We start from the raw sequence: 14,573 nt of genomic DNA, 5'->3' as shown, positions 1-14,573 counted from the left end.
CAGACATTTACATTACCATTCACAACAGTTACAAAATTATGGTTATGAAGAAGCAACGAAAATAACTGGAGGGTCACTGGGACTTGAGGAACTATATTAAAGGGCCACAGCATTAGGAAGGTTGAGAATCACTGTTTTAAATCTTCTTATATAAACCAGGCTAGGCAGCTAGTGACCATCCAACCTTCCACTGAGTCTCCTACAGAGGCTTAAGCCACTCTATCTGGCTTTTCCTTGGGTTCTGAGGATTTGAACTCACATCTTCAGCCTTTGTGGGGAATGCTTTGACCCACAGAGCTATCTCCTTATCTCTCCACCTAGTTTTTGAGACAGAATCTCTCATGAGTCCAGAGATCTCCCATTGGCTACCATAGCTGGCTTGAGAGTCTGAGCCTCTATCTCTTTTCCTTCCTCTGTTCACATGAGCAGGCGGCTTTTTATATGTGAGTGTTGGTGGTATAACTCAGGTCCTACAGCTGCCTTATTGACGGAAGCATCTCTGCAGTATAAACCGAGTAATTCTTTAGATCCGGGTGGGTATCTGGGTTTGGTGGGCACATCCAGAAGGGTTTTAGGTCCTGGTGTATTAGAACAAGGAGTTGACCAGCGAGATGAACTGGGAGGGGTTATTAGACACATTGCAAGGGGTGAAGCAGGGCAGAGCATGGGCATCTAGAAACACAGCAGCTGGGCTGTACAAGACGTTAGAGCTTTTGCTTTCCAAACAGAGGCTTTGGGGGCCATTTGCATAGCGCAGGCTTTTCCACGCATGCTCCATTCAACCAACTGCCTGTTGCTTCATGCATCACATGCCTGGTTAGTGATCTTCAATCCCCACCCAGGGGTGTGTGCAGCTTATCACATGACCTGTATCATGAGCCACAGGTCACCTTCGGACAATCTGGAGTATCTCTGTCATTGTACCGGTGGCTCCTGCCATTTCTAGTCAACCTTGGCCAGCAGGTTTTTCTCCTCTGTTAATTTTGTAGCCTGCATGTAAGGCTTCATTCTCTGTCCTGTTCTCTGGCCTCACTTTCATCCAGTTTGCTTGGGCAGACACTTAAAGGATAAGTGTGAGAAGAGACATGCTTTAACTCTACACGGCTGCTGTGACCTCTTGGGAACGTTTATTGAGATATGATTTACATGTTGAGATTTTTATATACTTTATATATACATATATATCAAAATATATAAATATATTTATTATTTTATTGAGATATGATTTCTATATCCAGCCAGTTCTCAGTAGTGAGAAGGTCCGTCCACAGATATGCATACAATGGTCTATTACCCTTCAAAAATGAAGGGAAAAAAATGTCACAGGCTTCAACAGGGATGAACCTTGAAGACATTATACCAAAGGGAACAGGCCATACACAAAAAGACAAGTGTTCTAGCCAGGCGTGGTGGCGCACGCCTTTAATCCCAGCACTTGGGAGGCAGAGGCAGGTGGATTTCTGAGTTCGAGGCCAACCTGGTCTACAGAGTGAGTTCCAGGACAGCCAGGGCTATACAGAGAAACCCTGTCTCAAAAAACAAAAACAAACAAACAAAAAAAAAAAGACAAGAAGACAAGTGTTCTTTCCCTTCACCTGAGGTACTGAATAGAGTTGAAAACAATTGACTAAACAGAAAGTGGGGAGTAGGGGAGGGGAGTTGGGGAGGGGAGTTGTTTAATGAATACAAAGCTGAAGAAGAACTAGAAAGCAGAGGTAAGGAGGGCTCTTCTGAGTACATGGACTTATGTCACAGAACTGAACAACTAAAAAAGGTTACGATGGTAAATTTAATTTATATGTATTTTGCTGCTATTAAAAAATAACCAGCCAGGTGGTGGTGGCGCACACCTTTAATCCCAGCACTCAGGAGGCAGAGACAGGCAGGTCTCTGAGATTCTGGCCAGCCTGGTCTACAAAGCGAGTTCCAGGACATTCAGGGTTACACAGAGAAACACGGTCTCACAAACAAGAAAACAAAACAAAATCAAAACACCACTGCCAAAAAGCCCTTCTAGGGCTAGAGAAATGTCTCAGTGGTTAGAACACTGGCTGCTCTTGTCAAGAGCCTAGACTTAGTTCCCAGCACTCACATACGGTGGCACACAACTGCCTATAAATCCATTTCCTGAGACCCTGATGCCCATAAATGGCTTCTGTGGGTAGCCACATGCACATCTCACACACACACACACACACACACACACACACACACACACACACACGCTTTAAAGCTTGAAAAAGAACTTCTAAAGTGCACAATCAGTAGTTTCTAGAATATTCACAGTTTTGCACATTTTTGTTTTGTCTTGTTTGAGACAGGGTCTTGTTACAAAGGCCGGGATTGCGGGCTTCCCTCGCCATACCTAGCCATTGCCCTAACCTAATTCTCTAATATTTTTTTCATCCCAGTGACCTCCTGACTCCGCCTCAGAAAACCCCTCTCAGCTCTGCGAACTTAGCAGCAGCTATGGCTGACGACGGGCCGCGGTGGCATCACCCAAGGGCCCTTAGAGATTTAGATGAAGTTCCCCGGAAGCGCCGAAGAGCGTCAGAGAGGCAGAGGGGATCAGCAAAGACGCCTTCGCGGCGGAGTTAGCTCTTTGATTTCTTGTGAGGTTAGTTTTTCCATATCAAAACTGCTGTGTCATCCACTGCCTCCCGGGTGATGCTGACAAAAGATTCGAGGACGGATGGTGTCACCCTTCCCTGCTGTGCCCCCGGCAGGCTCCTCTCCGCAGCCCCTCACTTCATGCTCCACAGTAAAGGCAGCGCGGCAGAGAAATCCGTTTGTGTTCTGCAGTGCTCCTTCATGCCTGAATTATGTCAGGAGAGGGTTCCAACGAGTTTTGTGGATAATAACATCTCAGACTGTCTTATTTGAATAGTTAGAAATGCAACTAGGTGCGGCAAGCTTACTTTTAAAAGGCGCGGCCTTATACAGAAGGGGCAGTGGCAGACAGCAATCCGTAGAAGACGTGCTGTGTGATTTTGGGCTCAAGGTAGAGGTCATTACATCCCTGGCAATGGGGCTGGCGGACAGCTTTCCTTCGTTCTGCCAACTTCTGCTTCTTGCCTTTCAACAGCACTTAGGTATGGCAGAGCCATGGTGGGTGGTGGGGAGGGGGAGGGGGCTGCGGAGAGTAGGTGTGGCATGGGGAATTAACGTGGGAAAAATCTTTAAATGGTAATCCGGTACTCCTTCAGAATCTGTTGGTGGACTGAAGAGTTTCATTTGTTTGGGTTTCCAGAAGGGTTCATGGTGGGGAAGGGTCCTGTGCTTATTAAACACACACGGAGAGAAACTACATTAAGAGCGACTGTGGAAAACCATGGAACCCACAGATGCTGAAATAGGGAAGCCACATTGGGGTGAGCCTGGGCCTCTGTTTTCCTCTACGTTTGGATTCTTAGGGCGTTGGGTCTGTGATATAGGCCCCTAGGAGTGTATGGAATGTCTTCAGCCAGGCCGCCACTCAAGAGACAAGTAGGTCCTCTGAAGTGTCCCGTGAGTTCCCGTCTGATGAGGGAATACGTGACTGGGGAGATGGTTATGGGGAATGACACAGGCTCCTAGACAACGGGCTCCCTGAGGACAGCGACTGCATAGCTCACATCTGAACTCTCAGTGGCCGCAGAGCCCTTGGTGCACCTGTGCGTCGAGAGAGAAAGAGGACGAGTAGCAACAGTTCACGTCAGAAGATGTGCTGTTATTTACAAAACGATTTATGTGCCAGGCATGAGATCATCCTTCACAGCACCCAGACTTTAGCCCTGGAAGGTAGGCAAGGCTGCCTTATAGGTGAGGTCACAACAGTAGGTGGGCGGAATAGTATCGTGTGGAGACTGCCCTTCCGAAAGGTCTGAGATATGAATAAGGCTCAACTGAATACCTGTGATATTCTGATCCTAGATCCGTGGTAGACATTATTTTTTTCACCTAAATATTCTAGCACTGGCATTATATTATGCTGTTTTAAATTCACAATACAATTACGTCACCGGGTCAAACAGGGGCTAGGCTGGGAAGTGGGTGAATCTACATGTAGTCTCCACTACAGATTTAGCATGATACCACTATATAGTTTCTGGTCATTTCAATTAAGCGGAGTGCAGCTTTATGGCCCTAGGACTTCAGGAAACGTGTGTTCAGACATTGCCTCTGCTTCACAAGAGTCTTGTTTCTGTTGAACTTCCATGGCCTTATTGGAAATCAATGATTGTTTCTGATCTTCAAACTGTCATGTTGAGGAGACCTAAAGATTAACTCACTCAATAAAATGGTTTGAGATTGCAGGATGTGGAGAACTTGCAGTGATTAAAACACATGCTTCTGCACCACGGTGTGTCCTATTTTAACTGTGTCTACACAGTGCGCGAGGGAATTTCTCCGTGTTTTTTTCCTCCAACAATCCGCGTGATCATGGCATTTCTGGACACAGGTAGGGATTGACTCCAGGGCAAGACCCTCTAAACTGAACTGAGAAAAGGGAGCATCCTTTCCTAGCAACTGTTGCTATGCGGGGGCGTGGCATCGATGCGGGCAAGGACGCCCCAGAGGCCCCTTCCCCTCACCTGTACGAACTACATTTCCCATGATGCTCCGAGAGGGCTCCGTTGTGACGAACGGAACAAGCGCAGACGGGGGCGGGGGAGGTGGGGGGCGCTATTCCCAAGTCGGCTCTCGGGCACCAGCAGCGGCCACCGCCGCCATGTTGGGCTGAGGCGATGACAGGAGGCGGCCGGGGCGTGTGGGATTGAGAAGTGGAGGAGGAGGCGGAGAGTCAGGGCTCTGAGGGGGAGCTGTTCCCAAGCTAAGGGAGGAGCCCCCGGAAGACGCCGCGGAAGGCAGGCAGCGAGGCGGAGGCGGCCGGAGCCCAGACGCGATGCGGCCCGACCGGCGCGGCTGCGCTGAGGCGCCCGCGGCCTGAGCCCCCCCGGCGCTGCGCTCGGTTCGGCTCGGCCCGGTTCGGCTCGGCTCGGCTCGGCGGCCGGCGAGGTCGATGCCCTTGAGCGCGGCTGCGCGCAGCCCGGCTGTGCGGCCCCACGGCGCGCGCTGAGCTTCTCGGCGGCCCCGGCCGCTTTCAGCTCGGCGCTCGATGTGTAGCCACATAGTTATCTGTACACTTCGTCGCCGGGGCTTTAATGAGGACCTGAGTCGCGAGCGCGTGTGAATCACCGCCTGGGCCGGGGAAAGAGGACGGCGCATTTAACCCCCTCCCACCCCGCTCCATGTCCGTGTGTCACTCGGCTCTGTCCACCTGGCGCGGCGGGTCCTGGAGCTGCTACTGCTGCTGAAGATCGGCTCCCCTCGCGCCTCTCGCCCCAGAAGCTCTTGTGCTCCCACGTAACTTCTACTTTTTTTTTTTTAATTTTTTTTTTCATTTTTTGAAAAAGCTCACCACGAACCGATCAGAATTGTGAAGGTTCTTTTTGATTTTTTCCGTAGTTCCAGCACTTCTGCTCTTGCTTTTTGTTTTGTTTTCTGCGTAAACCTCTGGCCCACTCTCAAAAGGCAAGATGTCCAGTCATGTCCCGGCGGATATGGTAAGTGAACGATAAGTTCCGACGTTCGGATTGTAGTGTGGTTTCCAATCTTATTTAATCGGAAAACGACGCTGGCGTCGGGGCGAAGGTTTCTGGGGCCCGGAGGGGGTGAGAAATGGGGGGCACTTCTGGAAAAGCCAATCTACTTGGCTTTGGAGAAGTTGGCTCTTCTGCCCCCCCCCCCCCCTTTTCTTTTAGGAAGCACTGGTTTTTTGTGTGGTTTTGCTTCTTTTTCTTTCTTTTTTTTCTTCTTCTTTTTAAAAACCACTGGGAGTCACTGGTTCGGTTGTTTTCTAAGTCGCCGGAGGCAGGGAAATGCAGTGGAAGCGGAGGAAATTCCTTCCCGATTGCTAGAAGGCTCTCAAGGCTTGGATTTAAACGCTTCGGGGAAAACGTCAAGGGCTGTGTGGACACGGCCGGGGACGGGCAGCGAGCTGGATACCTAGGGTAGGAAGAGGCTGTGTGGCTCAGTGACAGACAAGATCGTTCAGACGTAGGTGCACACTTGATACATTTCAGGGGCAGCGGCGCACCTCTTTGGAAAAAGTCTTGCTGTGAGCCCTTCGAAACGTCTAGCTGAACGAACAGCTATGACAACCGGAGCTATTTAAATTTTTTCAATTCTAGGTTTATGGCGTAAAGGGTCCTTTTTAAAATATAGATATTCCAAGGTTTCTTGGTACCAAGTAATTAACAGTTTTGCATTTTAGGTTTTTGTTTGTCTATTGTTTGTTTTAAGCCAGTTAAGCATGTTTATTGAGCCTGGATCACTGGGCGTTGAGAACTGGAAACAAAAAGTGCTCTTGTTTATTGAGGCTTTTCCCTTTGGTTTCTAAATGTTAGGGTTGTGAGTGTGTCGACTGACAGTTACTGTGTAGCCTTACAGTGCTGAGGGGTGGGTTTGTGGGCGCGTGAAGTGACACTTTGCAGTCCTGAAGGCAGACATAATGCAAGTAACTGGGAGATGAATAATCCTTCTGAAAGAATCGAAGTTAATGTAATCATGCCCACTTATGTCAAGTTGACATTTGAATGTGTATGTATTACAGTGCAGATCCAAAATTGAACTTTGCTAATGGTTGCATTTTTAAAATGTCAAATATTTCTATGGAGGGATGACCTGTTTTACATATTTTTAAAAGAAAAATGACCCTAAATTGTGTATTTTGACCTTGGTTTAAAGGTATTTTGTTTGTTTGATTTTTCCACTTACTATGCTATTCAAATGCAAAGGAACCACTGAGTCTGTCTCCCGGGTGGCCACCACGCTTGCAGCCTTTGCTTCCGGAGTCTTTAAACTCAGGCTCTGTCCTTTTAGCTGTTCTTCCTTCTTGATGTGTTCAGGGGGAACAGTCTCCTGCCTGCCTGAGTGGCTGCCAAGGTTCCCTTTACACTATTCTCGAAGTTGCCTGGAGAGGTCTCTACACAGAACTGCAAATGTTTCTTCCTCTGTTTGATGAGTGATCTGTGGGCTCATAGCCTCCGGCAGAGATTTGCTCTTTGTAAAGCCTCCATTTTATATCATCAGCACAGTGAAGGCTACACCCACCTGAGTGCCATCTATTCTGTCAGAGAAGTTGTAATGAAATAGATGTGTGCAGTTAAAGCAGGGCCACTACTTTATTTGGGCCCAGTGATAAAGAAAACGTGGAATGTACAGCATTAGCTGCACATTGAGGTGATTTTGGGGGAGTGCCATCTCTGAAGATTGGAAGCTGTGTTGGGATTGGGGGACTGAAGTAGGGGCAAGATTCTATTGATAGCTGCAGTTACAAACTATCACTACTTGTCTGTCTGAGATTGTGTGTTCAGGCCTTGATGACTCAGTGATGCTTTGAGATCCCTGATTAAAGGTGATATGCAAGGGCAAAGCAATATTATGTAATAAACGTAGAATGCCTTGTGATGCTCCTCAGAGGTAGCCTGTGTAGACTTCCAAGTTCTAAGTGGCTTTCCTATCTCGTGGTCACCTTGCTGGACAATATGATTGTTGAGAAAATCCTTTTAACAACCATTTTCCTTTACTTAAATTTTAATTTTCCGTCAGAAGGATCTTTGTTTGATAAGAGTATAGAATTCTCAACATGCACACACACACACACACATGTGTATATATTAAATGTTAAGTACTGCCTTCTTAGAAGTTGTTCATAGCTAAACTCCTCATACCAAAACCTGACAATTTGAGTTTGCATTGGTGACTTGAAGGGAGCACGATTTACCACTTTATGATTTTGAAAGCCATCTCTTCAGGAGCACAGATGTTTCCACCAAGTAACATCTCCTTGCAGCCTGGCTCTAAATTGATTAGGATATGAACTGTCACAGGCCTGAACTTGCAAGTGCAGAGTCGCCTTTCAGTTAGGTGCTGTAATGTGAACCTTTTAAGTGTTGACAGCTCTCCCCTGTGCTGTTTAGAAACAAACCTTCTGCTCCTTTGCATCTTAATGGTGCTTGTCAGCCCTGGAAACATCCTGCCCAGGACGTGGGGTGGGGCACTGATGTTAGAACCCCTGCCCGGTTTCATTTGCGGTAATTCCTTCCAGACGAATGATAATTGATAACTCAATTGACATTTGGATAAAGTCTTTTTATGGCTATGATTGTGGCTCATTTTGTGACCAGTATTTTAACACTAGTTTTAATTTTGTGAGTAGTATTTGCTAAAATTTACTTTTAAACATTAAATAGATTTTTGTTTTACTGTAAAGAAAATACTTTATCCAAATTTAGAAGGATAAAGTGCATCTGTGGTTAATGCATTTGTTGCATCTTCTATACAATAATTTGCAAGGAGCCTTCTTTTCACCATTCTGCAGTGTATACACACACACACACACACACACACACACACACACACGTTTAGGAACCTAAGTGTATTTAAAACCTCCTGATGCTGATTTTTCTTCCTTGTTAATAGGGATTGAGTTGGAAATACATTTACAATATCTCAGTGTAGCAACCTGTGTGTGGAAAAAAAATCTGAAAATGTTGGTGCAGAATTTCATTATAATCATATTTAAACAGTTTCCTTTACGTTTTTAAAACTGAGTTCACAATTTGTGGTCTTCCTTGGGCCATAGCCATTGTTTGTGTCTGAGTAGTGATATGTGGGTGATAGGACTTGGGGGGCGGGGAAGACAGGCAAAGATGGTGCTGAGGACGATGACCTCACTCTGCATTGGAAATGGCCTCATCACGTGGGATGTGTTCATGCAAGTGTTTCTTCGTTTGGGAAACAACTTAGGACTTTGGACTAGAATTGCACTTTACAGCTTTAGGGCATCCATTACACCAAAAAAAAAAAAAAACGGATCTGCCAACTACCTGTGAGGGGTGTGGTGGTGGTGCACACCTTTAGTCCCAGTGCTCTGGAGGCAGAGGCCGGCGGATCTTGTGAGTTCAGGGCTGGCCTGGTCTACAAAGTAAGTTTTAGGCTAGCCAGAGCTGTACAGTGAGACCCTGTCTCAGAAACAGAAAGCTAGAGACTCTGTGCAGAGAGGCTGTATGAGACAGTGAGGTGTGCTCTTCTCTGAAGCAGCTGATGCTCGCTTGTTCGGTTGACGAAGCAGGTGCTGATCAACAGTGTGTAGTCTCTCGGCAAATAGTATGCTGGCAATTGGTTTTTGTCAGTACATTTCATATGGTTCATAGAATGCTTTAATTGTAATGCTTGGTTTATTTCTTCTAGTCATGAAAGAAATATTTTTGGAGCCCTCTAGTGGGCAGGAAATAACTAAAATAAATTTCCTTTCAGTGTGAACTTTGATCGGTTTCCTAAGTTAACATAAAATGACGTGTGAGGAGGAGCCATGTCAGAACAGGATCCAGAAAACAGAACTGTCACTATGGGGAAAGTGTCCTGAGACGAAATGGGGACTCCTTCCTTGCTTACAATTCCTTTATCGTTTTCTTCCTCCTGCCCCACACACTGTTTTTTCCCTGTTGAAGTCGGAAGAGTCCTTCAAGCTCAGGAGCTGAAGTCCTGCGTGCGTGGCTGTGTGACTTGATAATAGCACAGTCAGCACCATCTCTCTGTTGAGTGAGTCTCTGGGTGGTTTTATTTGACTGTGCATGATGCCCAGAGTTTGAGCCGAAATGGATTTTAGTTTGTTTTAGACCCAAGTCAACTTTCCTTTCTCTGAATCCTTTTCCTCAGTGCTTGGGTGATGGTCTTACACTTGTGAGGTGTGAGGACAAGTGTCCTAGATCTGCTATGTCCTCCATGGTTTCTAAATCAGATTGGTGTTTTACAACTGCCGAGAGACATTTTGACTCATGAAGTGGTACTATGTGTGTTATTTAGAGGAAAGGAAAAGTGTCCCACACATGCTAGTAGGCAGGAGGTTTATGCTGCCTGCTTTCACTATTTGAGTATGGAAAATGTGCTGTTAAATATTAAAGCTGGAATGTCCTTCTATTAGTCTTAAATGGTGCTGACTCTGCTAGTCTTCATGACGTGGAGAACTCTTTGACTTTTAAGTTCCTTTCTTCATTATAGCCTGGGCAGGAACCCTGGGTTATTTTGAACTCTTTCCTAGTTCTTGAAGGTTGTGTTTTGAAACAACCCAGTGTGATGGTTTTGAGTTGCTGCTTTGTTAAAATAGCGAGTAGTGTGCTTAGTTTAACTTTCCTTGTTTCTGTCTTTTTAAGTACTGGCTATGTTGCCCAGGCTAGCTTCACACTAGTAATCCTCCAGCCTCAGTCTGAGTACTGTGATTATAATGTGGTCCACGAGCCTGTCTAGCTGAGTTTTGATGGCTTAGGGCCAACATTTTGAATGCCTTCGACTCCATTCTGAGTTTACTGCAAAGACTGTAATTGCACATTTCTGTATGTAAATGCCAGGCCCTGAAGTTTCTGGCCTTTTTGGATGACTGGTTTATAAAATGAAGTGAGGCAAGTCAGTCAGAGTCTGAGAATAAAAATATTAGAACTTGCTTGTGTCTGTGTATCTTCTGGCCCCACAGGATGGGTGAGCTTTCCTGCTTCCCCCACTTCACCCCCTTTCTGCTGTCTAGATTATCTGTGAATGGAGTTTGCTGAGGAAGGCATTAGAATTCTGGGATGAGGTAGCAGAACCTTGAGCACAAACGCTCAGAGGTTTTGTGGCTGATCTGTTGTGCCATCCAGTTAATAGAACTGCTGTTGACTTAGTATTGAGATGATGGGCAGAGCTTTATTCTCAAAGACTTTAAATCCCAAGTGAGAAAGTATGCTGCTCAGAAGAATCCAGTGCTGTGCAAAGACCATTCCAAGAGCACGTTTAAATATTGCCTATCTGTTGAAAGGGCTTCTCTGCAAAAAAAAAAAAAAAAAAAAAAAAAATTCCAGTGAATTTGACTCATCAGAAGCAAAAGACAGAATTAGTTTGCAAAAATTAAAAAAATGACTTTCAGAAAAGTTAAATTTTACTTAATTCACAATTTTATAAATTCACAGTTTCATTAGATAGCTGATTTCTAACATAAACATTAGTTGGTAGTGGAATGCAAAGCATCATGACTTGGTAAGCTAGTAGGTGATAGATAGATATATCCTACTCTGGATCTGGGCCGCTTTTTGAGCTAGGCTTTTCATTTTGCCTTAGGAAAGCTCTTAAAACCCCATCAATAACGCTAGCCAGAGGGAAGCTGAGGCAAGATGATCAACATAGGTTTGAACCTAGCCTGTCTATGAGACCTTGTTTCAAAAAACAGAACAAATAAAATAATAATGAACGAAAGATCAATGTCAAAATAAACTTACCTTCCCTGCTGGTAAGCTTATTTTAAGAACTAGAAAAGCATGTTCAGAAACAACACTCTTATTAATATGCTAATATTTTTAGTGGTTGCAAGATTAAAATAGATTCATAGTTCATAAATACAGTAACTCAAGCATTTTACTCTATTTCTTTAGTTCTGTGAAGTGAGTAGTGTGACTTACGGATGGATGTACACATGTTGCAAGTCTGCGAGGAATGACATAGTACAGAAGCCAGTGTGTAGTGAGTGACCAAGCTTCCTGGGTGTTCTAGCTGGGGTTTGGAGTCAAAATGTTTGCCTGCCCTTCTCTGCTTATGGTTGCTGACTAAAGTTTGCTTGGGATGTAAAAATCAAGCTTTCTGTAGTATAATTCCCATTAAGGAAGAGCAAATGATGTCTCAGCAGGTTGTTCAGGAGTCTGTCTTCAGAAAGTAAAATGCCCTGTAATGTTGTCTTTTCTTCATGGCCTTGGTCTATCTTTGGTTGCCTAGAGCTCTGTACACCCTGGGTTCAGAGAGAATGAGAAACTTGAGGTCTCACAGCTTGGAGCACAGAGTCATGAAGGGAATCTGGATCCAGTGGCTTTGTGATGGGCATTCTGTGCTTCCCCCACCCAAGCAGGTCCTTGGGCACATTTTCCTACTGGTGCCTCAGTGTCTTTCCCAGATCTTTCCTTGAGTCACTGCTGATTGTTCAGAGTTGTGATGAGACCCATGTTATGCAGCTTTGTGGCCTGTTTGGTGACTTTGAGGTTGGCATGGTTTTAGAGAAGCCTGCTGCATCACTAACTGCTGGGCTGGGGGCTTCCTTTAAGGATATGGGCACCTTGAGTTGTCGTCTTTTTTTTTAAAGATTTATTTATTTAATGTTTATGAGTACACTGTAGCTGTACAGATGGTTGTGAACCATCATGTGGTTGCTGGGAATTGAATTCAGGACCTCTGCTCGCTCTGGTTGCCCGGCCCGGCTCTCTCAGGCCCAAGATTTATTTATTATTGTATCTAAGTACACTGTAGTTGTCTTCAGACACACCAGAAGAGGGTGTCAGATCTCATTACGGATGGTTGTGAGCCACCATGTGGTTGCTGGAATTTGAACTTAGGACCTGTGGAAGAGCAGTCAGTGCTCTTAACCACTGAGCCATCTCTCCAGCCCCTCCTTGAGTCTTCTTCAGTTCACATTTGTTACACTGTAGACCTTCCCTGTACTTACTTATGTAGCACTTAGGTTGCCGTGGATGCTGAGTGCTCCTGCCAAGGCTTCTGCTTCTATCCCCATGCTGAAGCTGCTTATCCACCATGTAGACTATCAGCCGACTCAAACCTGCTAGCAGTTTTCAGTGGTCTCTCTCCTCTGGGCCGTATTCCATGACTGGATCTACTTTTTGTAATGACTAGCTTTTGAGGAGAAAATGTTCTTTGTAATAGAGAAAACTGTTGAAGGTCAGCATTATATCTCAGTAACACGTTACTACGTCTAGACAAAATATTCTTGCAATATGTTTAATTTTCTTTAATAGAAAAGTAAAATTTTGCTTTAGAAATACTTGATTTTTTTTATGCAGTCACATAAACATCATCTATACAAACAAGGATAAAATCACGTTGTAATAGAATCATTAAACTGATTCTAGTGGATGTCAGTTACTTAACTAATTGCACATTTGCAAACATCATTTTGTTTCATTCCTTGCTGCTGTAAGTCTAGAGAGCACAGGAGACTGGGAGGTGTGGGGAGAGGCCTAAGCCTTAGCCTCCTTAAGTCCCCACCTCACCAGTGCCACATTAGGGATTGAGTTCTCAACACCTGACTCTTCAGGATACACTCAGACCACAGCAGGTATTTAAAAGCTGTGGGAAACAGTAGTGTCGTGGCTATTCTCAAACAAGCCTTGTGAGTAGTCCTTAAAATAAAGTTCTTAGGAATGTAGTTGTTGTGCCAAAAAAAAAGGTCAATTATTGAAGTCATAGACAGGAAGGTACCAATTTCATAATTAAAAAACAAAGCAAAACCCTTGACTTTGCAGTTGAATGTGGCTATTTTACTACGCCCTCTCTCCTGTCTTCTCCCTTCCCTTTGGCTTTTGTTTTGAGATCAGGTCCAGGTCTCCCATGCATCTGGATAGCCCAGGCTATCCTGGATCTCCTCACCCTGGCTCAGCCTCCTTAGTGCTGGGATTAGAAGCATGTGCTACCACAAATAACTGCATTTTCTTTTTTTTAAATAATACTTTATGTACAGATTTACTTCATATATGTGTGTTTTGTCTGTATGTGTGTGTGCACCAACCATGTTCCTGCTTGATATCTGAGGAGGTCACAGCAAGACATTGGATCACCTGGAACTGATTTACTGATAGTTACGAATGGTAACGTAGGTGGTGGGAATTGAACCCGGGTCTCTGTAAGAGCAGCAAAGTGCTCTGAGCCATCTCTCCAGGCCCACATTTTTTAGTATCCTAACTTATTCCTCACATCAGATGCTTGTGATTTTGTTCATGGAAAAGGCTGATTAACAATTTTAATTTCTTGTAAAAATCTTTGGCAGATCTAGGTGTCAGATTCCATTGACCTCATAAAATGATCTGGAAAACATTTCAGAAGTTTTTGGTAAGAATTTGTGGGTATTGATTTCATTTCATCCATAAATGTTCCAAGGAATTCACTAGCAGCACCGCAGGACCAGCTGGGTTTTATTTATTTGTTTATTTATTTATTTTTCTCAGATTATTGGTGACATTTCCTCCGCACCTGCAGGATTATCTGCACTCTTACTATGTCAGGTTTTGCTTTTTCAGGGTTCTGACAGGTTACCTGAATTCACCTCGACTTTAATTTTTTCAGCTGGTCATGTTAGTAGCCCCTGCTTTTAAAACTTACCTGCTTATTAGTAACCCGTGTCTCCTTATCTTGGTGATTGCAGGCATCCAGTTTCAGATTCATCTCCTGCGAGTTTCTGTTTTATCTTCCCTTCTACTTTAACAGGGTTTACTTGCTGTTCTTAAATCTTCTGTCCACTGCCAGCCTCCCACTTGAGTACACTTGTTCATTTGTGGAGGAAAACTCCCTTTACATAAAAATTTAACTAGGCCATGCAAGTCTAATTTATGTTCTTTTTATTATCACTTAATTCAAAACATTTTTAAATTTCAAAAATAATTCACAGTGCTTTAAGATTTCCACTGTGGCCGGGCGTGGTGGCGCACGCCTTTAATCCCAGCACTCGGGAGGCAGAGGCAGGCGGATTTCTGAGTTCGAGGCCAGCCTGGTCTACAAAGTGA

The 14,573-nt window shown here is 44.7% G+C and overlaps 1 protein-coding gene across 1 annotated transcript in view; it reads left to right on the top strand.

The window, feature by feature from the left end:
* Positions 1-4,665: 4,665 nt before the first annotated feature.
* Positions 4,666-14,573, top strand: part of Ubl3 (ubiquitin like 3) — a 49,034-nt gene continuing 39,126 nt past the window's right edge. Inside the window, exons 1-2 of the mRNA XM_021163513.2 lie at positions 4,666-5,346; positions 5,449-5,546. Coding sequence (XP_021019172.1) covers positions 5,520-5,546 — 27 coding nt within the window. The 5' untranslated portion in view covers positions 4,666-5,346; positions 5,449-5,519. The remainder of the gene's footprint in view (positions 5,347-5,448; positions 5,547-14,573) is intronic.

This window comes from Mus caroli, chromosome 5 (assembly GCF_900094665.2).
Source record: "Mus caroli chromosome 5, CAROLI_EIJ_v1.1, whole genome shotgun sequence".
Taxonomy (NCBI): Eukaryota; Metazoa; Chordata; class Mammalia; order Rodentia; family Muridae; genus Mus; species Mus caroli.
This window is presented reverse-complemented; position numbering and strand designations above follow the sequence as displayed.